This window comes from Nasonia vitripennis, chromosome 1, assembly GCF_009193385.2.
Source record: "Nasonia vitripennis strain AsymCx chromosome 1, Nvit_psr_1.1, whole genome shotgun sequence".
NCBI lineage: Eukaryota > Metazoa > Arthropoda > Insecta > Hymenoptera > Pteromalidae > Nasonia > Nasonia vitripennis.
Window position 1 is genome coordinate 15,305,545 of NC_045757.1, and position 21,488 is coordinate 15,327,032.

Sequence of the window (21,488 nt, forward strand, 5' to 3'; positions counted from 1 at the left end):
AAGAACGCGCCTATACTCGAAACGAGTCTCAACCGCACTATCAACGCGTTATATACGTGCGCGAGAACGACTGCAAGGTCGCGTCGTGCACTTGTGCGGTATTTCCTCGGCGCGCGAATTACATCATTGCGACGGACGACGGGCGAGAGATAGAGTCAACGATTCCTCGAATGGAAGGTCGCTCGAGTCTGTGTGTGTATACAGGTGCAGCAAGTGCGATGTCTTGCACCTGTGCAGGCGCGGCTCCGATAAAAGCCCCGCGCGCGATAATTTCACGCTCCGACGAGCCGGAGACAGCAGTACAGTGTGCAGTCTGTGCGTGTGGGGGCCGTTTGAGGAATGTTTGTAAACAGTCTGTTGAGATGCGCCTCGTTGTTGTAAAGTAGGAACTTTTTTATAATTAAATACAATTAGATCGCGCGGCCGCGCGCTTCCGCCAATTATACATCGATCCCGTGAGATATAAGAAGTGAGTAAAAATAACCAAGGCGCTCACGCGAGCTCTCTCGGCGGCTGACTTACTTATCAATATCTCGAAAAGGGCCGCGGAACCTTGAAGATCGGATCTGCCAAGGACGCGAGCCGGAATAGAGCAACGCACGCGCACTGGAGATATCGTCCCGTTGTTTGCTTTCGTTTTTTTTTTCGACTCCTCGCTTGTACACGCGATACTTTTTGCCGATGGTATAACAATCGCGAGAATTGTCGCGGTTCGATTTGTGGAGAACAACAAGGCCGTATTGTTCGCTTCGTTTATCTTTAGAAACAGTTTACTTGGAATCGGCAATTTGCTACTAACTTAAAAGTATGTAACACGTATGCACGCGTCTCTTAATAATTCTATTTAGATCAGTGGTGTCTATTCGCGCCGATGCAGACTTCCGGTTGCTCAACCGTTTTGTTGTATAATTTATATACTTTGCCCATTATTGGGAGCAAGTATATGCCGTCGAGCCGATATGTTATGCAAATCGAATTGTTCGAATCGCGCGAAGTGGATTTTTAATTCGGTCAGCATCGGCGCCTGAAAAATTAACATGTATACGTACGGAATGGTCGAGCACTTTTTTAACGAAAACTTTCAGCGTTTTTTCGAAACCCAGCTAAAATAGGTCGATTTTTCTCGCTCGCATACCTCGAGTTTTCCTCGCATAATCGATCGTGTTATTATTGCAACACTGTATATTCAGATATACTTTTTCCCCAAGGCAAATTTGCAATCGACTTTTTGCACCGCGACGCTAATATCAGATCGCAGAAATGTATACTTTTTCCAATCGAGTCACATGTATTATCCAGATCCGTGTGTGAACCCGACGAATTTCTGCATGGGATTTTGTGTACTGTGTGTGTCTGTGTGTGTGTGTGTCATCGCGTACAAGCCGAATCAATATCTAAACAAACGTCGACGATAGCTCCTTATCTGCCACAAAAATAACCTTCGGACCACACCCAAAACGCTACAGCTGAACAACGGTAGCTGTCCACTCGGTATACATATAGTTCACACAACAACCGTGCCCCTCGCTATTCCAAAAATAAAAAAAAAGAAACACCAAGCTCCCAAAGAGCTCATACTTGACCCGCTCGAAGCAGATGAAGGAGGAGGAACCAACGCGTAGAAGCTAGAGAAAAAAAGGTCGTATAACTTTGACATTTTTATCTATATAGAAATAATCTATTCCCGACGGAGAGAGGCATGCGCGACTCTTGGCCGAGTTGTTATGCGCAGTTCACGTGCCGGGGGAATGGGAACGGCTTCGAGAAGCACGTGCTCGCAGCAGATCCTGCATTGTCTCCTTCTCTCCCCCTCTCTCTCTCTCTCTCTCTTTCTCTTGCGATTTTCGGCTCATCAGCGTCCTGCTATACGTCGCTAATCAGCCTCGTGCTAGAGAGTCCATTCCGAATTTAGGATTCGATTGTAGCCGGTTTCGAGGGAAATCCGACTATCGGAATTATCGCGCGCAGACGAATATATTATTAAAATATTATTATTTTTTTCTTAAATAAACGTTTTTTTACGGTCGAGGATAAAAGCTTTCGGGGTTTATTGTCTCGCTGATGCGAAAGCGATGATTTACGTAACGATGTATATTGATTGATATTTATTGAGGATGCTCTTTATTGTACACATATATGCACACGAGGACGTTAATATAAGCAGGGAATACATAAGAGTTTACTGCTCGCGAGCGTTTTTTTTACGTTTCCTCGTTCGCGCCTCGGCTCTGCAGCGAGCTCTCTCTCGCCAGATACATTACAAAAATGATACTTGCATTTTCATGTAAAATCGCGTCGGCGCGCATATATTTATGGTTTTTTTTATCACAGCCACACGATGTTACATATTATATTTATGCACGCTGCAGCCGTGCGTATGATAAATTAACCCGCTCGTCCTTGATCACTCGGTGGACTCGGCGTTAAACCGTTAACGCCGCACGCGAAAGTTAAAAAGCTGCCGAGGAGGTTTTTTTACCTTTCTATATGTATAATAAATGCGTCGATTATCAGAAACTCGTTTTCTGCGTTAATACCGCGAGGGGACCGATAGAAAATGCGGCAAAAATGCACCGGGCAGACTTTACGCCCTGCAGTTATCTCATTCTCTCTCTCTCTCTCTCTCTCTCGCACGCGGGAGAATATCGAGCAACGAATCGTCTTTTAGCGCTGGTTATCGCGCATTACGCACTGCGCTGTGTGTATAATGCGAATCTCGTACAAAAGCTACCGACACACAATGGGACCCATTAGCCGAGCAGAACTGCACAACTTCCGCACTAGTCTTTATTTATCCTCGACGAAGCGATGCACAGCGCGAGTGCAATCATATTTTCAATCGCAGGGGAAGAATAAAAATGTGTTGCCGATGATTTATAACATAAAAAAGAAGGAGAATAACAAGGCGGATCGAGCGGCCGACGAGAAGTTTGCTTGAAAAGTGAGAAAAAAGCTGCCAATGAGAGACGGCAACAATGAAATTGCATCCAGAGGCGTCGATCTCTCTGTGTGTGTGTCGGTTATACGTATATGTGTAACTGGACGTTCATTATCGTGCAGTTAGACATGCAGGTATGCGCTCCGGATAATCCCGGCCGCCGCGTGATGTAACGCGAGCGAGGAAATCGCGAGGCTTTTTTGCTCGCGCGAGAATGGCGCGAATCGAAACAATCCTTTTGGATTTATCCTGCGCGCGTTGATCGCCAGAGGAAGACCGATGGTTTGATGCGGCACTTTGCGGAATGCCGATCGATCGGATATTAAGTAATAGACGATCGTCCAGTGCCGAAAGATTGGGTGCTTTTGTTTTACATTGGGATAGAGCGAGAACGACGTGGCATTTTCGGGATTCACAGACGCTGATGGTAAATAGTGTGGGCTACATATGATTGTTTGTTCAAAAAATGTAGTGTAAATATCATTGACTTTATATTGAATCGCGTGTGATGTGTTAACATTCCAATAAGTTTACTTGTAAGCGGAGGGTCTCGTACAAAAAACAATTTATCATCGCGAGCACTTGAGTGTAAATTATAAGTATACTCGTTCGATCTTGTACACATAAAATTTTCGATAATCTTTCTCAATAATAAAGTATAAAATCATAATTCATCACCGAATAAAAATTTGCTCTTTGTATACTGGCCGTGTATTTATTCACACGTTAGCGCCGAGCGGAGATGATCTTATGCACATATATAACACAGCTATATCAAGCGCCGCTCGCGGCCTATTATTGGAAAATGAAAATGAATGTAGGACAGAAAGGTATGCACAACGCAGAGCCACGAGATCCAAACGATAGTCTGCTAGTCATCACTGTGCAATTAACTTTTTTCGAATTTCGAGACGATCATCGTCGACAACAGTGTATTATTGATAACAATTCGATTACTCGATCCATATACATTATTCATGCGTGAGTTTATGGATGTTTACACACATGGTGCGATCAAGTCCATTGGAATTTGTAATCTCGTAAGAATAACGCATGCTTTGACCTTTCGAAATTACACGCGCTTGAAAATATTTGTTTAGCAACAGTTCGCCAAACGGATATGCAAGTATCAGCAAAGTGTTAGATAAACGTTCGGGAGAATAAGGAAGTTATGAGTGTACAAAGCGTTACACATATTTTGCGACAAAATTGCCAATTTCGTAAGCTTCGTTACCGCACATTACATGACACAGCTCGCTTTTTAATCAAATTCCATAATCTCTTCATATTACCTCATCGATCGCGGCGTCATTCCCGCGCGAACGAGGTGTATATATGCACCTAAAGAATTCCATTAGCCATGCTATACGTCGAGCACTATCATCGCAAAATTGTATAATCGCGAAAATCGATGGATGAATTTGAAAAAAAATACATATAACGAAGCCGCACCTGGGATGAAAACAGTTTGCGCTTCGCGATATAGTGGAAAAATTCATTGTTATGCCGCGATAGAGCAGACATGCCGAAAGAATGTTAATCGCAGAGCGCGCTCGAGCGAAGAAAAATAATTAGCATATGCGACGATCAGATAAGAGAAGAGCGATCGCGGAATCCGCAAGCGCCAAACAGTCTATACCGATCACGCAGCGCAATTTCAAAAGCGATTATACTCGCGTGATAGACTCGAAAGGGCGTAAAAAGCGAGCATCTCATCGTATAGTCATCGATCTCGATCAACTGCGCACTATACTCGTGTATACACACGTTCGATTTGTCTCGTCCCTCGCAGTAGCTCGCGCGCGCGCGCGCGCGTTTTAATTGGCGCTGACGAAATTCAGCGGCTCGTCCCGAGTGCGCACGTCGAAATTAGGCGGCCCCGCCAAGAGATATCTTTTTTAGGAGCTGACGCTGCATCGGCGCCGGAAAAATCGTATAGACGGAAAAGTCAGGCGTGCACGTATTGCTCGAAACTTTCCGCACTTGCGACACACAGCGCCGTAGTGATTTTCACCGATACGATGCACAGCTCCGTAATCGCGTCGAGTTGTATATCGGTACAAACGATGTTTACGTTCGTACGTTATCAACACTGTTTTGCGCTTAACGAAAGTTTAACGGTTACCTAAGAAGACGCAACAGCGGAAACTTTTTCCGCCGCACTATATAACCACTCGCGTTCCGATAAGACGCGGCGCGTGACTAACATAGGCACGCAAAAAAGCTCGCGTCTATTGATGGGACCGAATTTTCGCGCGAGTCTCGAGGCGAGCTTATCTTTGCCATCCGCGCGCGGATAAGTCTTAATGGGACTATATTGACGGCTCATTGAACGACGGAGCGAGCGCAGCTGAACTCGGAAAAGTACGCACGCGAGCTGCAAGCTCACGTGCATGCACGCAGACGGACGACTCGTGGCTTTGTATATACATGTATAACAGAGCGTCGCTTGAGGCGGCTTCGCCAGCACGTGCGCTTTTCGCTTATCTCCATAGTCGGGCTATTCAAATTGCCGGAGGAGTATCGACTGCGCATAGACGGATCCCCGGTGTGTATGAAAAAGAGGTTGAGCATCGCGAGCACAATAGAAGTAGGTGAAAAATAGGCGGCAGCGAGTATTATGCTAATCAGACGTCCGAGTTTTCCGCGTGCGCTGAATGTCTAATACATACCGAGAGGATTCATCGGAAATAGAAGGCGCGTTATTGCGTCACGCGGAATAAACCCCAGTGGCCGAACATCGAATCGTTGAAAATAAACGTATGACTTGGTGACGATCGGTCGATTCGGGTTACGACAATGTTTGCGCAAATAATGTTAAATTATTATCTTGTGCTTGGGTATATCGACGGCTTTCAGACAGAAGGACCTATCTCGGCCGCGAGCTAATTTTTTATACTTTTCTACGGCATTTATATACCATACGGGACTGGTGTTTTACATTTTTTTTTTCGTGGTCCTGTACGCTTGCAAACGGTGTGTAATTATCTCGCGCCGAGATAGGACGTTTTTGGAGCAGCGGCTGAGATAGGAGCATTCTGCCTCTCAGCCGTCGATATGTAGTGAAATTCGCATTACACATTTTATAACACGACGAGGGAAATCGTTTGAGCCGTTATCAACGGCTCTCTGTCATGGACGTATATTTCAAGACACAATAATAAAAAGAGACATTATAATTATGCTAATCTGCTACACAAAGTTGTGCTTTATATTTAGTGTTGTATCTTAGTCACTCGAAATTCCGCGTGCATATCTTTTGAGGAAAATTATTCTTTTTTCTTTCTTTTCCTTTTAACGAAACTGATATTGAGCGTGAAATTCGCGGAGAGAATTCGAGATTCCGCAGTGGAGTGAGAGAGAGAGAGAGAGAGAGACTGATACGTTTGGCGCTGTTGCGACACCTCGAACCAACGCACTTTAATCGGCGCGAATAAAAGAGGAAAATCGAGAGAGTTGAAAGTTTAACATTCGCATCAAAGTTCACTTCTGCGTTATGTTGACAAAGTAGCGTAGAGTGAGAATACGCCCGATTAAAATAATCATACGCTCTTTTCGCTCGTTTCCATCGCTGCCCGCAGACTTTGCTTCTCATGACATCACAACACGACCTTTTCAGAGGCTCCTTTCTGCTGCAGCAAGCAAGAATTCAGCGTCCTGAAAAAAAGCCACTCGGAACACGGTCCTCCCGGGCGCATCGAGCTTAAGGAAGCACAACAGCGTCTCGCCTCTACAGCTTAGGTGTTGCACGTGCTCAGCAGTGGTGGGGCAGAGAGCCCAGGGAAACGCGCTCTCGTCGAGTTTACACCGCGAGCCGCTCAGTCTCAGCGCAGCCGCGTGTCAGGCAGCTTCGCGCGTCCTTACAGCTCTATACTCTCGTCAGTTTTATCAAAAGCGCAGACGCTTGTTGTTACACGCTTGTATGCATACACAGCAGTGAGACTCGTGGGCGCAGGGGACGTGTGCGAGGACGGACTGCAGCATCACGAGAACCAAGAGGCAGAGGAGGAAAACGCGCGCGGCTGTATCAATGGGCAGGTGACCACGGAGAATCGCGGACTTATTGCTGAGATTCAAGAGTGGACGAGCTTTCGTTTGGGTGGGCAAAGGTCAGTTCCCAGTTTCTCTCGTTCTCTTATATCGCGCTCTGCTCGCGTTTGTGAGTGATTTGATAGTGCCCCGAGCGCGCGGACGCGAGATTGCGCGAGTCAATTTTCCATCTGCATATGTATAGTGCACAGCGAACTCGGCGTGTTTCTTCTCGAGCGAGTTATCGGACGCGCCGAGCTAAGATCTTTGGGAGGAAAGTTTTACCTGACAGACAGCGAAGCGACGGCTGCTCCAGTGTAATTTTCGCTAAGCATATGCGTAATCGCAGCAAAGACGCGCCGAGCTTATACATACCGTGTTTACACTGCTGATTAAGCGCTTGTTCTTTCCGTCGAGTCGAGAGAGCGGCTTAATTTATATCGCTCGGCGCGTCTCGCTCGATTAGATTACGCCTTATAGTCGAGTGCAGAGCTTGCATTTCTATCTTTATCTAGTGGCTGTAATCTATTCTCTCACGTCTGTACATAATGCTGCGCTCATCATCAAAACGTTTTCTCAAAACCCAATTACGCGATCGCCTCGTCGGAGGTGTAGTGAGAGCGGGAAAAAAAGAAAAACGTCCCGGCGCGTCTGCCACTGAAAGAGAGAGAAAAAAGGAGCGAGAGAGTACGAGTACGTCACGTGGTACCCGCGTGTACGTACTGGCCCTAAAAAGAGCGTCCGCACGACGCTCGCACGTGTTCGCGCGGGGCTGCACCGATGCACTTTCGCTCTCGTCGGTGCGCGTGCATACGACTCTCCACTGGGATGGAGGGCTTTTGTTTTTTGTCTGACGGAGGGAAATTTTGCTCGGGTACCGGAAACTGATGGGACGAGTGTGGGAATCGTTAGTTTTTTTCGCAACCTTGTATAATACAACAAAATTAACAGTCGTACAAGTATCTCACGAATCACGACCAATATTCTCGCAATAAAACGCGAATCATCGTCGCAATTGTGTATGCACATCCCCGTTTACTAATAGCGCGAGATGCAGACAGCCCGACTGATTAAGTTTAATAAAGCGTGCGCGGCTCCTCCAAGACTCGTCGATCCAAGTCCCCTCTCGAATTGCCAAATCTATAAGAGCCTTGTCGGGAGGGCAATTTCGAATTAAATCGAGGCGAAAGCTCCGATTTAATCACTCGATTGACCGGCGGGGGGTTGTCGCCGCATAGTGCACGCGTTGCATCGGCTGACGAAACTCGCGTCGATCTTATATCACACGCGATAGACGATGATTCTTATTGTATTGTATACTCTTACAGCGCGCATCAGTGCGGATTTTATATTTCCCGACGGGTATTTTCCGCTTGGTATAGGTAGCGGCTGTAATAATCGCTCTCGCGCGCGCAGCTCCCGCTTTTAATTAGCGATTATAGCCGATCGTCTCGCGTCTCGGCTCTATTTGATCTAAGAATCCCCCTCGTACACACGCGATCCAACTCTGTTTACGCGAAAGCTCTCGCTCGCCCTGTTTTTCTTTTTTTTTTACGCTATCTAGTATCAGACGTATATATTTTTGCTCTTAATCAGACGAATATGCAGGTTATTTTTCTCGGGTACTCTCCGATGTTCGTATTATAATAGAATTCGCGCGTCCGCGAGACGGCATTTATTTTCGCGGAGACGACTTATTTTTGAAACACCCCGCGCCCGGTATACACCCTTCCTCTCGCGCATCATCCAAGGGCGAAGACGAGGCGATTTTCTGGCATGAGATCGGCTCTAATTGTGTAGAAGTATACAACGAATTTTTTATTTAAGAAACGACGCTTTATGAATTCTCCAGATTATTGCTCCGCCGCAATAAGCGACGCGCCTGATGATAAGCGCGGACTTATTTCCGCTTACGCGCTTTATAAGGATTTGGGAAGAGATGATTAGAGTAACGCCGAAACGAGAAATTGCTGGCTCGACCTGTTTTTCACAATTCGGACCTAGTCGCGAGCGTTTGACAAATTTCCAGTCTCGAGGTACACTTTAACGAGTCTTTTTTTTCCGCGAAGCAATTTTTCCAATTGCGCGCCGCGAACAAAACGATCTCGATTTCCGATATACACACACGCGAAACACGGCATTTAAATTTAATCGCGGATAAGGGCAGGAAAAAGAGGTCGAAATCCTCCGTACGCATAGCGACCCCGTCGCGGTGAGAAGACCAATTATAAAGAGTCACGATGCGGATTGCGCGTATGCGAGAGTCTCGTGCATCGTCTTTTTGAGAGATAACGAGGCGCGGGGCACTGCACGAGACGCGTGAAAGATTGGGAAGCGATAAGAGGCGGCAAACGATTGCAATCTGGAATTAATTAGGGATTATGTTTTTGACGTACCGAATATCGCGCTCTTCGAGTGCTGATAATTAACGACGCGTCGCGGCCTCTGCGGATGATGAGGAAAGAAGCGAATCTCAACCTGGAACGATTACGTACCGGCAAATCAATAAGCATCACCGATAAAGTCGTCCTGTAAACAAAGTAAAGACCGACGGTTTATTTGCTACTAGTCTGTCGTCGACGTCGATTAAGCGTAATATCCGCGCAGTGGAGCAGATGTATAAAAATAATCCCTATCAAAGCCCATATGCCGCGCTACATATATATTTATACATTACACATTACGAGCAACTATATAGTGGTTAAATCGATCCGGACACGCGATTCGTGGAAGATAGCGTAAACAGTAGCCTTCGGGCGTACAAGTGCCGTTGACGCACCGAATTCTATATGTGTATATAGAGCTGCGTGCATGCTCGGATCCATTGATCGGCGATCGCGTGTCGCTCTCTCTCTCTCTCTCTTTCTTTCTCGCGCGATGTGAATGACTTTCTCACGGCGTGGCGTAATATACGTATTTACGCGCGCGGATAGCTGCGTGTCATGTATAGATCGGATTGCGCGAGTTTCTCGGAAAAATGGAATCGTTGTGCGCGGAGCCTGATGATTAAATGGATTTTAATTGGGGGCGGACCCTGGAAGCTTTTCACGAAGTTTTATTGCGACTATCACGCGAAAGTAATGCGATATATTCGATTTCCAAAGCTCTCTCTCTCTCTCTCTCTCTCTCTCTCTCTCTCTCTCTCGAGCACGAAAAGCTCCGATGCGCATATACAGGTATATAGCTGGACCGTGCACTCACTGCACAAAGTCACGGCGAGATCTATTTTGGCCTAGTAAGCGAAAGTCATTGCCAAACTAATCCATATCTAAGCAGCTGCGACTAAGCGCGCGTGTGCCACTATATAGAGAGCCGATCGACTTTCATCACAAGCGCGCGCGGCTAGTGTGTGTGTGTGTGCGCGCGCGTATAGGTATATGCGGTCAGCCGCTGAGCGTTTGGATGGTATACTTATACATATACAAGCGCGCGCGGAAGTCGAAAACGAGAGATCGATGAACAAGCCGACGCTCGTTACTGCAGTCGCGGCTCGCCCAACTTCGAGGATCGGCCAGTCGAGGTATGCCTGCTGTACCTACTGTGTGTGTTTTCGGATAATTTTTTTTTTTTTCAAATTTAAGTAGAATACGCGGAATTTAGCTAATTTTAATTGCGCGCTCGCAATAACGTCTGACTAATTCGCTGCATCGCTCTGCAACGGAATTATTTTTAACAACAGTTATATACAGTAATAAAAGTCGTAATCATCGGCTCGCACTCGCAACAACAGAAATCGAACACTTCTATCTCGTTCCCAGCAGCCCCGAGTGTTGTAAGACACAGACAGCTAGAAAACCCGATATCGCCACGTTCTCTTGGAGACCTGCTGATTCTCTCATCCCGATCCCTTACCCTCTCTCTCTCTCCCTCTCTCTCTCTCTCTCTCTCTCTCTCTCTCTCTGTCTCTCTCTGCCAATACTCCCGAAAATTTTCCGATCACGCGGTACCGCAGCAGAACGAGAGATCAGAAACGGCATACAGCTGAAACATGCGCGCGAAAAAGCTCTCGACACGAGAGACCGCAAGCTCAGCGAAATTGTGGGACATTCTAGTTCGTCGAACTCAAAAAAGTATAAAAAGGGTTTGGCAGCGACGTTTGCCCGCTAAATATATCCCGGGCCGCTCCGCTCTTAGCGGGTCACGCCGTGGCGACGCGAGCTAACGCGCGCTTCTATACATATAGCACAGCGGGACAGCTTATACACTCTGCTTTTCGGCGCGCCGTAAACACCGCGGCGGAAATCGGCGTATTTTTTTCCCCCGGGAGAGACGCCGATAATATAAGCCACACACGTGCGTGCGTGTGTGTGTCGGACACAGCCTTAGGGACGCAAACATCAGCTGTGTTGTGTCATCGCTCTTAAAACGCGTAACGATTTTTAGAGCCGGTATTTATGCCAATTCGTCGAGACTCTCGAGGCACGCGGGTTTTATTATTTTCAGGACTCGCGCGTGCAGTCAGTCTACGAGATCGGTGCTCTTTTTCGGATCCGCGAAAATTTGTCCGATATTATTAACGAGTTTTAGATGAGATTTAGGACTACACTATATTTACGAACGAAATAGATCTAGCGAGCGCTTGCTTTCCCGAGTATATTTCTATCTATCTCGTATATTACAACATGTGTATCAGACCGAGAGGAAGCGATGAGAAACGCGAGTAATATTCCACTTATACAGCCTTATCAGAAGCCTCGCCGGGGCCATTCATCTATGAGCGTGAAAGAAAGCGTCGTTAAAAAAGTTCGAGCCAATCCTCAGCGCGCCAAATCGTCGGGGATTATTAGAGACCCTAAGCCGTACAGCGCTGATGCAGCGAAGAGAATGCGATTATGCGATTTGCCACTTGCCACTCTCTCTCTCTCTCTCTCTCTCTCTCTCTCTCTCTCTCTCTCTCTCTCTCTCTCTCTCTCTCTCGGCTTCAATCAAACAATCAGGCAACTTCTTTGTGCGAACGATTGCGCGCGCGTACATGTGTACGTACGAGCGTTTTTTTTCGTTTCTACGAAGCTTCTAAATAACCGGCTGTTTACCGCTTCCGTCGAGATTGACACAGAGCCCGACCTGTTGTTTGTCATAAAAGCACGTCGCGCGGCTTATTCCCGTGTATATTTTTTTGTGCGCACTGATTGAATAAATACGAGCATAATCGAGAGCTGCGCCGCACGGTTGGACCGGATGCCTTTTTTTCTAATTGGCAATCGACGTATATACCGGTTGTTGTTGCTTTGACATACGAATTCCCAGCGTGCCGATCGTGCTTCATTTAGTTCTTTCGTTGCGCGACACACCATAACGAAACGCGTAATTATAAGCGTTTGATGAGGAGAATCGGGAACGTCTCTCGTCACTTCCGTCGGCGTACGTTCCAGGAGGAAAATTACTTGGACACTTAGACGCGATTAGCATACTTGTTACGCGCGTTGACTACTGACGAGATTAAGACGTTAGGCCGTTTCAAATCACGGAATTGAGCCGGTCGCTTCTTCCGAGAGAGGAGGTGAAGGACGTCGGTGTGTCTTGTTATTGTACGACAGCGTCGGATTTTCGTGGAGAAAACGAGTCTGACGAAACACGCCGGTTAGAAGGAAGAGGTCGTTTGCTATAAAGAGTCTGCATGGGGTTTTCGAGAAGAAGGTCCGAGTTGGAAACGCGTTATCTCTCGCTGACGACCTTGATCAGTTGACACTCGTTCTACACGTTGAGCAAAAAATAGAAGTTAGCAGAGTGTTTTCGTTATCGGTTACAAAGCGATGTCGAGCAATCAGCGAGATCTGCTTGGTATCGTAAAGTTTCCGCCGAGTAGGTATTAGTTAACAACAATTATCTTGACCGTGCAACAGATTCAGTCGGTTTTTACGCAAGCTTCTCATGACGTATATGAAAGAGCTTTTTTACAAGCCGACTTATCGCAGCAGGAGCGATAATATTGTTATCGTTTATCTCGCAAATGATATAATATCAACAACTCGCGTAATCCATAAGAATAAATCGCTCGATTGATTCATCCTAAAATCGAAATAATCCGAAATTTTCCAAACCGGTCTAATCAGCAGAAGCTCGCGAAGCGTCTGGTTTACAAAAAGAGTCTGACTGTAGCATCCATATAGGTACAAACGTCTTTGGCGACGAGCGCAGGAGCCGACGTTCGTTACGATTCAAGAAAAAAAGGCCTCGGCGATCAGTGTCATCGTCAGCAGCGGTGGATCGCTGCTGCACCGGCCAGTCTTACAACAAGTACCTACGTTACCTCGCAGACACGGACACCCTTCTAGCCCCAATAAGACATGGAGTCGGTGCGTCTCTGGTTGTCCTGTGGAGGATTTTGTGATTGACAATCATTAGGGATTGATTGGAGCGTGGATCCTTCAGACCCCGAAACTCGTAGATTAACTCGTGCAAGAGGAGACCACGACCTTCGGCTCATGGATTTTGGCTCAAACTGTATAGATACTCGGCCAGATCTTTGACCCGAAGGTTCTCAAGTTTCCTCGTTAGAAAATCGACTACCCTCTAGATAGTAGCCCCGACGTGACTACAGTTTTACTCCCGTACTACCATCTACATTCCTGGCAGAACAATTAATCAGTGTTTAGATTTTTCTCATCGCAACGTGCGCGGGTGTACTGATGAAATTTCGTATACTTGTGATTTTAGATGGAACTGCACACAAAGAACGCGACAGACATGCCGGACAGGCTGTCCAAGATCGCCAGGGAGATTCCGTTAAAAGATGACAGCGCTGGGTAAGTCGAATTGCTACTTCCAATGTTGACAATTGTTGACGATCTTATCAATGAGAAACGACAAATTCGTCACATCTAATACGACTGAAATCAGAGATAAAACACATTAACTTTGACTTGCACGTCGCGTGCACTTTGTTTCGGCGTGTTACGTAAAGAAGCGGCGATAATCTTTTGAAATAGCGCTAATTATTTTCCTCGAACGTCACGTATAGGTGACGATAAGGCAGCTACAAAATCATTATAAACCGGAACAAGTTTGTAAAAAAGTCGGTAGTAAACAGTGTAGTCGAAAGCGCTTGCATAACAGATAGTTCGAAATAAAGTCGACCAAAGAAGCGTGAAGAGAATCAAGAAAAAAAAACAATATGTCTTCGAATTATCGCAGAAACGGCAGCTCTTACGGAGCCTTCCAGTCAAAGGACCCGATCCTGCGACTCGACAAGGATGTCGAGGCGCGAAGTGGCGGCGACGACGGACACGGCACCGGATCTAGTCACTCGACCTCGTGAGTATATAATATCAAGAAATTTCACACCCACACCTATACATACACAGCCTTGACCGAATCGGATCGATGCTCTTACGAAGTACCGGTTATCGACTCCCGTCAATTTTTTCAACACCTAGACAATAAAGCACAATAACGATGATAAACGGAAATTGACCAACACGCGCGAATCTATCATTCCAGGTACTTCGAGACCCTGATGCATCATTTCAAGGGCAACGTGGGCTCGGGCATTTTCGCTTTGGGCGACGCCTTCAAGAACGCGGGCCTGGTACTCGCGCCGCCGCTGACGATATTCCTCGGCGTCATCTGCATTCACGCCCAGCACATCCTCGTACGTAATCGTCTCGATTAGAATTAGCGCGCGCGTGTGTGTGTGTGTGTGTGTGTGTGTGTGTGTAATAGACGTGTAAGTAGGTTCATACCTAGTCGCGTCTCAATTAGATCCGCGTTGCAACACGGAGCTTTTTCTAATTTCATTCAAGGACTACTGTTGCACGCTGTGAATGACTCGCAGGATATATTTTCCTTTTTATTTTTTGGTCGCGTCGGCTTTAATTTGCGTATACATGGTACTGACGCGTTTGAATTGGCCGCTATATTGGCGCGAATCTCGTTGGCACGTTTTTCTTTTATTACATTCGATCGAGTGCTTTTTGTGGATTATGTAGCTGGCCAATAAACGTTAAATACCTTGGATGAGCTGTATTTGAATCGATTGCGATCTCGGTATGGGTATTATTATGTATCTAAGAATCACCCGCGTAACCAGCTTGGCGACGTTTCAATTTTCAAAATTTGTTTTTCTCCACGATGCACGTAACGCTATAGGCGTAACTGAGAAGAAAATGTTATTTTTAATAAAGCAATCTCTGCGATATTAATGCTACTCTCTAACATATTTATGCTTATTACATGCGCTCCAAAGATCTTGGACTGACTCCGGTACGTCTCTCTCAGTCAGCATGCAAACTTCACTTTTAGCCCAATTAGAGTGGCAAAAGGGAACTAACAATGACCTCTCGTTCACAGCTGAACTGTAACCAGGAAGTGAGGCGGAGGCTCGGCAGTTCGCTGGAGACAAACCCCGGCTATGCCGCGACGGTGGAGCTGTGCTTCGCCACTGGGCCACTTGCGCTGCGAAAGTATTCAGTATTCATGAGGTAACGTCCACTTGAGTGTATACACGACCGCATAGACACAGGGGCTATTACTCGGTAGCGTTAATGTTCTCCGATATAGTCGAAGCTTTGAAGGAGACGATTAATGGCTCCTGCGTTCTTTGTTTTTAAGTCCTAATGTATACTCGGTACCCGTGCACAGTTGAGAGTAGCTCCTTAGTTGCTAGCTTTTGATTCGTGCACGATTTCCATGTACTCTCGACTGTGCGCGCCGAAACACCTGCGACCGTGAATGCAAGAGACGCTGCCCAATTGATGTTATAAACACACGAGATAACCGACCGCTTACTGTATCGTACTTCCGCATATTATATCAAAGAAAAGAAACACATCACTCTTCCCGAGCCCCCTCGAACATGTCTCTGAATTACTACCACCATATAGAGAGCGTATAAAAGTGCACAGTATATAATACAGGTGTGAGACCGCAGTGGCTGTCGCGCTGATTGTCGAGCGATCGTAGATTAAAGACAAAGCTGGAGAGAAGGTTTTTCTGGGTTTTGTTTCCAGGCCAGGACTCTCTCGCTCAATACTATGACGAGAGTCCGCGAGATTGTCTCTCACAGGTAGATATAGCGGCAGAGATGTGTGCCGCGCGAGACGGTACCCACTCAAGAGATTCTAACTACGATCTATCTCTGTGTACTAGGCGCATGTGTATCTCTATCTCTCGGGTAAGCTATCTCTACGCATCGTCTTCTTGTATAGTATATAAGTATATATATATATATATATATATATATATATATATATATGATTTTACATCATTTATTTAGTTGTCAAGCTTTTATGTCTATCAATCGTCCGCCTCTTCCCGAACCAGTAGGCTCCGAGGAAACAGCCTTATTTTCTTTTAATTGTCATTTTCTGCTGAGTTTAATATTCAATGCTTCGACACAGCTGTTTTTTTTTCTTTTTGACTTTTCAGTATTTACAAGTTGATGATCAGATTGATTTTTATGATTTTACAGCGTTATACATTTTGGTTATTAAAATTGATTATTAATATTTTAAGATTTAGTCTAAATAGTTTGAAAATATATGCTTCCTCTTTGAGTATCATGTTCAAATTTTTTGTTAAATCACAAAAGTATTATGATTAATCAAGCTTAATAATTTAATCAGTAAAAAATTGTAAACTCAGTAGCTTTGAAATTGGAAAATAACATTTTTTACTGTGTTTAATAGTTTATCGCACTGGTGGTTATACGTTATTAATTATATGAATATTGTCTGTTTTTATCATTACAGTTATAAAAAAAACCTGCTCACGCATTCTATAGACCATATATGTTGGGAAAAGTTATTTCAATTCGGCAGCGTCGGTGTCAGCGTCAACATTTTTTTTTCTCCAAATTTCGCTTTTTTATACTTACTATTGTTCTCTATACATCAGGCTCGGAATTATAATTTTGTTTGACTCCTATACGATTTTTAACATTCAGAAGACATTATTACTATTGTTTGTCACGTTGCAAAATATTTTATGTGTACATCATTGTTATTACTTTCGACGAAGAAGCCTGCAGTATTGCAAAACGCTAAGAAGATACGTCACTGTGTGACTGTGTTATCCCTACTTATAAGCGACAAATTATCGCCTAAACAACACAACTATATATCAACATACCATCACCAATAAGCGCTCGGCCATCCACAATGCCATGATTATTTTCTATCTTTCCAGAAAATTAGTTAATCTCTTTCTATGCGTTACGCAACTCGGATTTTGCTGCGTCTATTTCGTCTTCATTTCTTCGAACATGCAGCAGGTGAGGTTTATTTTCGGGCCAACTGGCTTCACGCATTCGCGTATTATTTTTCCGTCATTTCAACAGGGTGCGCATCGTTCTTGGTTAAATTTAAACTCAAAGAACCGAATCACCCTATTAAAATGTGCGAAAAACAATAAATAATGTTGGTACTCACCTACGCGAAGAAAGTCTTGAGTAATGAGTCGGTGCGCAGGTAATGAAGGTTTGGGGCGTCGACCTCGACGTGCACGTGCACATGGTGATAGCGCTGATCCCGATATTGCTGAGCACCTGGATACGCAACCTCAAGTTCCTAGTGCCACTATCCTCGGTAGCGAACGCCCTTATCATATCCGGATACATCGCTTCCATCTACATAATGTGTCACGATCTGCCGCCGGTTTCCGAACGCAGATACATCGCCGACTGGAGCAAGCTGCCACTGTTCTTTGGTACCGTCATCTACTCCTTCGAGGGCATCACACTGGTAAGACGAACTGAAAAATATAATTCGATTTTAGAGTGTAATCTTCTACGTACTGATTGACCCCCTTTCAAGTAATTTCAAAGTCACGATTTAATATAGTTCATAATGCATATCTTTGTTCAAGAATTTGCCCACTTATCAAACAAGGAAAACTTTAATAAGAGCACTTACACATGGATAAATCTAAAAATAGTATAAGCGCTTAATTATAGCATTGTTTATCGTTGACTCATGGAGCAACATTTTGAAAAACAATGATTTTTATTGTACCTGCTTACTTTGTCTCAGGTTTTGCCACTGAAGAACGAGATGAAGAAACCAAAAAATTTCGACAGGCCTCTGGGTGTGCTGAACGTCGGAATGGTCATCGTCGGCGGGATGTTCGTCACCATAGGTTTCTTAGCCTATTTGAAGTATGGTGACGAAATTGCAGGATCCGTCACCCTCAATCTTGAACCTAAGGAAGACATGTAAGTTAATACTGATCGCATAGTTCTAACACTCACGCAACACACTTAAACACTTGTTTGTCTTATTAACTAAAAAAGCAAATATAAAAATATCAAAAGGATTTATGTATTAGTTTATGATTTTTTTTAAATATTATAACATCTAAACGCACATGTTTGCACACACTTTAGAATTAAGCCGTTTAACAATTGCACAATACTATCTTCGTTATTTTAAATTGAAGGTTACAGGGTGAAGGATACACTTTCTACAACAGGTTAATATTTTAGAAAATTAATTCGCAGTAAGAAATGTACCAGCATGGTTTTTCTCGATAATTTCGTGTACGACTATAGCGACAGAAACTGCTTATCTTATTTGCAATTCAAAGATCTGCTACTAACTCTTAACTGATTGTGCTTTATTGTGCATACCAGTATTATCCATTCCTTGTCTTAAATAGTCTCTTTATACCAACGAACTATCGAATAGTATGGCGTTCAATCAATAACGCATAGCGTAGAATTAGAATTGCATATGAATTATAAGAAAAAAATTTACGATCATATATGTAGAGAGTGCTTAACTTGCTTTAATTCCTTTATAAAAGATAACGATAAAAGACGCTTGAGCGCTAGTAGTAAACCTCATGAAATGGTCAGACTACGCACTTGCACGCTATTATTATGTTGTGACTATCTGCCTTCTTTAGATTATACCGTCTACCAGCAGCTTTAGAGACATCAACTCAAGGATGACCACGAGTTGAGATTGTTTTAATCCTATAAATGTTATTAGAATATTTAATGAATGTAGATAGAATCCAGTATCCAGCTACAGTAGACCAATAATACTAAACTATTAGTATTATATAGATTGCATCTCATTTTCCACGTGCTTTTGCAAAAATATACAGCACAGCAAATTTCAATTGTTGTAAAAATGTTGCTGTTCTTTTTTGTAAAAACTCACATTAAATTTTCAAACTTATAACAGCTAATTTGCGATTATAATTTTCAGTCTACCTCAATGCATCAAACTTGCTATATCGCTAAGTATCCTACTGACCTACGCTCTTCAATTCTACGTGCCAGTTGCCATTATGTGGCCCGAATTCGTGCGCCAATTCGGCCCCTTCAACTATCCAGTGGTAGGAGAAGTCCTGTTTAGAACTATTCTCTGCATAATCACTTGTAAGCAAACTTAAAATTTCGTAATATAAAATATGAAAAAAAATTTAATTAATTTTCTCAACCAAAACTTTACAGTCATCCTCGCAGAAGCCATCCCGCAGCTTGGACTCTTCATTTCGTTGGTCGGCGCGGTGAGCAGTACCGCCTTGGCCCTTATCTTCCCGCCAATAATCTCCATCGTGATCTGCTGGCAGAACGCGAAGCTCGACAAGATCACTTTCATCAAAGACATCTTCATCCTTACCATCGGCTTCCTCGGCTGTTTCACCGGCACTTACGTCAGCGTTACGGAAATTGTCCAGGCATTTAGCGAAGGGAAATAAGAACTGCGTATCCTTCGAGAACGAGGATACCATGGTTAACTTTTTTGTTTTTGACACTGCCGAGGGGAGAGTACAGCACACGATGTTGAAGAATTTTTTTACAAGCGATTAATGATTAATTTGGTTGCGAATTTTACAGCTCAGTGATAGAGTATGAACAAATTGATTTTTTTTTAAATTACGTGAAGCGTAAATCGCACGAACTCTCCCTTCGAAGCCACGCGTCGGAGCTTGTTTACGTTGGGTTTAATCTCTGTATCGAGAGCGCTATGTGATGCTTAGTCTATGCTGCAGCTGTAACCACAGATCGTGCGATTCTATGATATAGACGATGCAGTCAATTAATTATTGTTATAGTATAAGTAGCATTAATGACATCATTTCTGAATTTTTTTTTTTCATGATTTACATAGTTACGTTAAAAAGCCGCTCTTTTAATACTCGTTTCCTACTCTTGATATAGGTACACAAAATATCTACATATGTAAAAAATGTACAAAAAGTTTCGCTAGTGCGCATATTTTAACTTTAAGATTTTTAGATTTATTGTCCCAGACGGGCAAACATTACTATATTGTTACAGAGAGAACGTAAAATACAAAGTTGTGTAATGGGAGAAAACGTGAATATTTATTGTTTATATAAATAACTTTAAAATAAAAAAAATTCGATCAACACTTCTAGTTTCATCTGATTGAAATTATAAAATGTACCTATTATAATTTTGATCCTTAACCAAAACGTTTTTGTAAAATATCCATTATTTGCTTGAAATATATGATTGAAATTTGTCGGAGGAGAGCTGCATTATAATACGGTAAGGTGAACGATGATCAGTACTCTTTATTTCTTTGTTATTGTTTAAGTTATGCGAGTTAATTCTTCATTGAACGAGCAGTGTTGGTTTGAGATTTGTCAGACATATACCACAAAAAGTTTAAAGAGAAAACGGGAATATTCGTTATTTATTCGAGGCACATTTTTACAAAGTAAAAAGTTTATGCAAAATTTTGGGCTTGTTTCTCCAAACACAAAAATTTTCAGTGATTTATTTTTTTATATCTCTATCCTGCATATCTTCATTAGACATGTAGGTATGCGCTCTCGATAATCCAGAGCGTGATATAACACGAGCGAGAAAATCACGAGAGACACGGGGCTCTTTATCAAGCTCTTTTGCTCTTGAAAGAATTATAACATCCTCTCAATTCGTATACGGTTTGGTCTGGAAAAAAAGGCTTTGATGACATCATTGTTTCACCAAATACCGATTGATCGATTGACAATTTGATTGCGATTGAGTAATAAATCGGTTTCGCCGCGATTTTGGAGGATTAAGGTGTCGCTTTTGTCGTCGTCGCTTATCGCTTTCGTTTTATGATGTTTTTTTAGTACAGACGCGCATGCTTCTGCAATGCAAAATTCGGCGAAACAAAGCGTTTACTGGATAATAAGTGTCGTAAGAGGTGTCTAATGCTATACTAAACAAATGCTGAAAATTATACGGGATGCAGCTCAGACTCACTCTCTTGACCATTATTGACAATAGCAATATTGGATTGTTTAATGACTACTTTATCACTCAATTATTTATTGCATTATTATTCACCAAATATTGCGGTGTAATCTGTTGGATTGTATACGAGTTCTTAAAAATACGTACTATGGACTTTCGAAATCGCGCGACGAGATGCATGTCTACTTGATAATATTAGTTCAGTGACAATTAGCGAAACGGACGCAGCTCTGGAACTGTTAGATAAACATACAGGAAAATAAGGAAGTAGTATAAAGCAGCACAAAATTGCCCATATTTCACAAGATCGTTACAATAATGCATAACTTTTTTTAATCAACTCTAATTATTTTTACCTTG

The 21,488-nt window shown here is 43.6% G+C and overlaps 1 protein-coding gene and 1 long non-coding RNA gene across 6 annotated transcripts; one reads left to right on the forward strand and one right to left on the reverse strand.

Annotated features, from left to right (window-relative positions):
* Positions 1-6,581: 6,581 nt before the first annotated feature.
* LOC100120028 (proton-coupled amino acid transporter 1) lies at positions 6,582-20,289 on the forward strand. Of its 5 annotated transcripts, none has more exons than XM_008212623.4 (12): positions 6,746-7,047; positions 13,078-13,263; positions 13,625-13,713; positions 14,102-14,221; positions 14,408-14,558; positions 15,257-15,387; positions 17,093-17,177; positions 17,374-17,646; positions 17,935-18,116; positions 18,341-18,373; positions 19,117-19,289; positions 19,365-20,289. In XM_008212623.4, exons 2-12 carry the CDS (start codon positions 13,255-13,257, stop codon positions 19,610-19,612), a joined length of 1,494 nt encoding a protein of 497 aa, XP_008210845.1. In that variant the 5' UTR covers positions 6,746-7,047; positions 13,078-13,254; the 3' UTR covers positions 19,613-20,289. The 5 variants fall into 5 exon arrangements, with proteins under 5 accessions (XP_032456900.1, XP_008210846.1, XP_008210845.1 ...); XM_032601003.1 differs by lacking the exon at positions 6,746-7,047 and adding an exon at positions 10,322-10,487; XM_008212624.4 differs by lacking the exon at positions 13,078-13,263 and having other exon boundaries at positions 6,703-7,047.
* LOC116416972 lies at positions 14,718-18,008 on the reverse strand. Its single transcript, XR_004227291.2, has 4 exons — positions 17,917-18,008; positions 17,335-17,656; positions 15,140-15,361; positions 14,718-15,061 (listed from the first exon to the last, which is right to left on the reverse strand). It is a non-coding gene; the product is annotated as an uncharacterized LOC116416972 (long non-coding RNA).
* Positions 20,290-21,488: the final 1,199 nt, after the last annotated feature.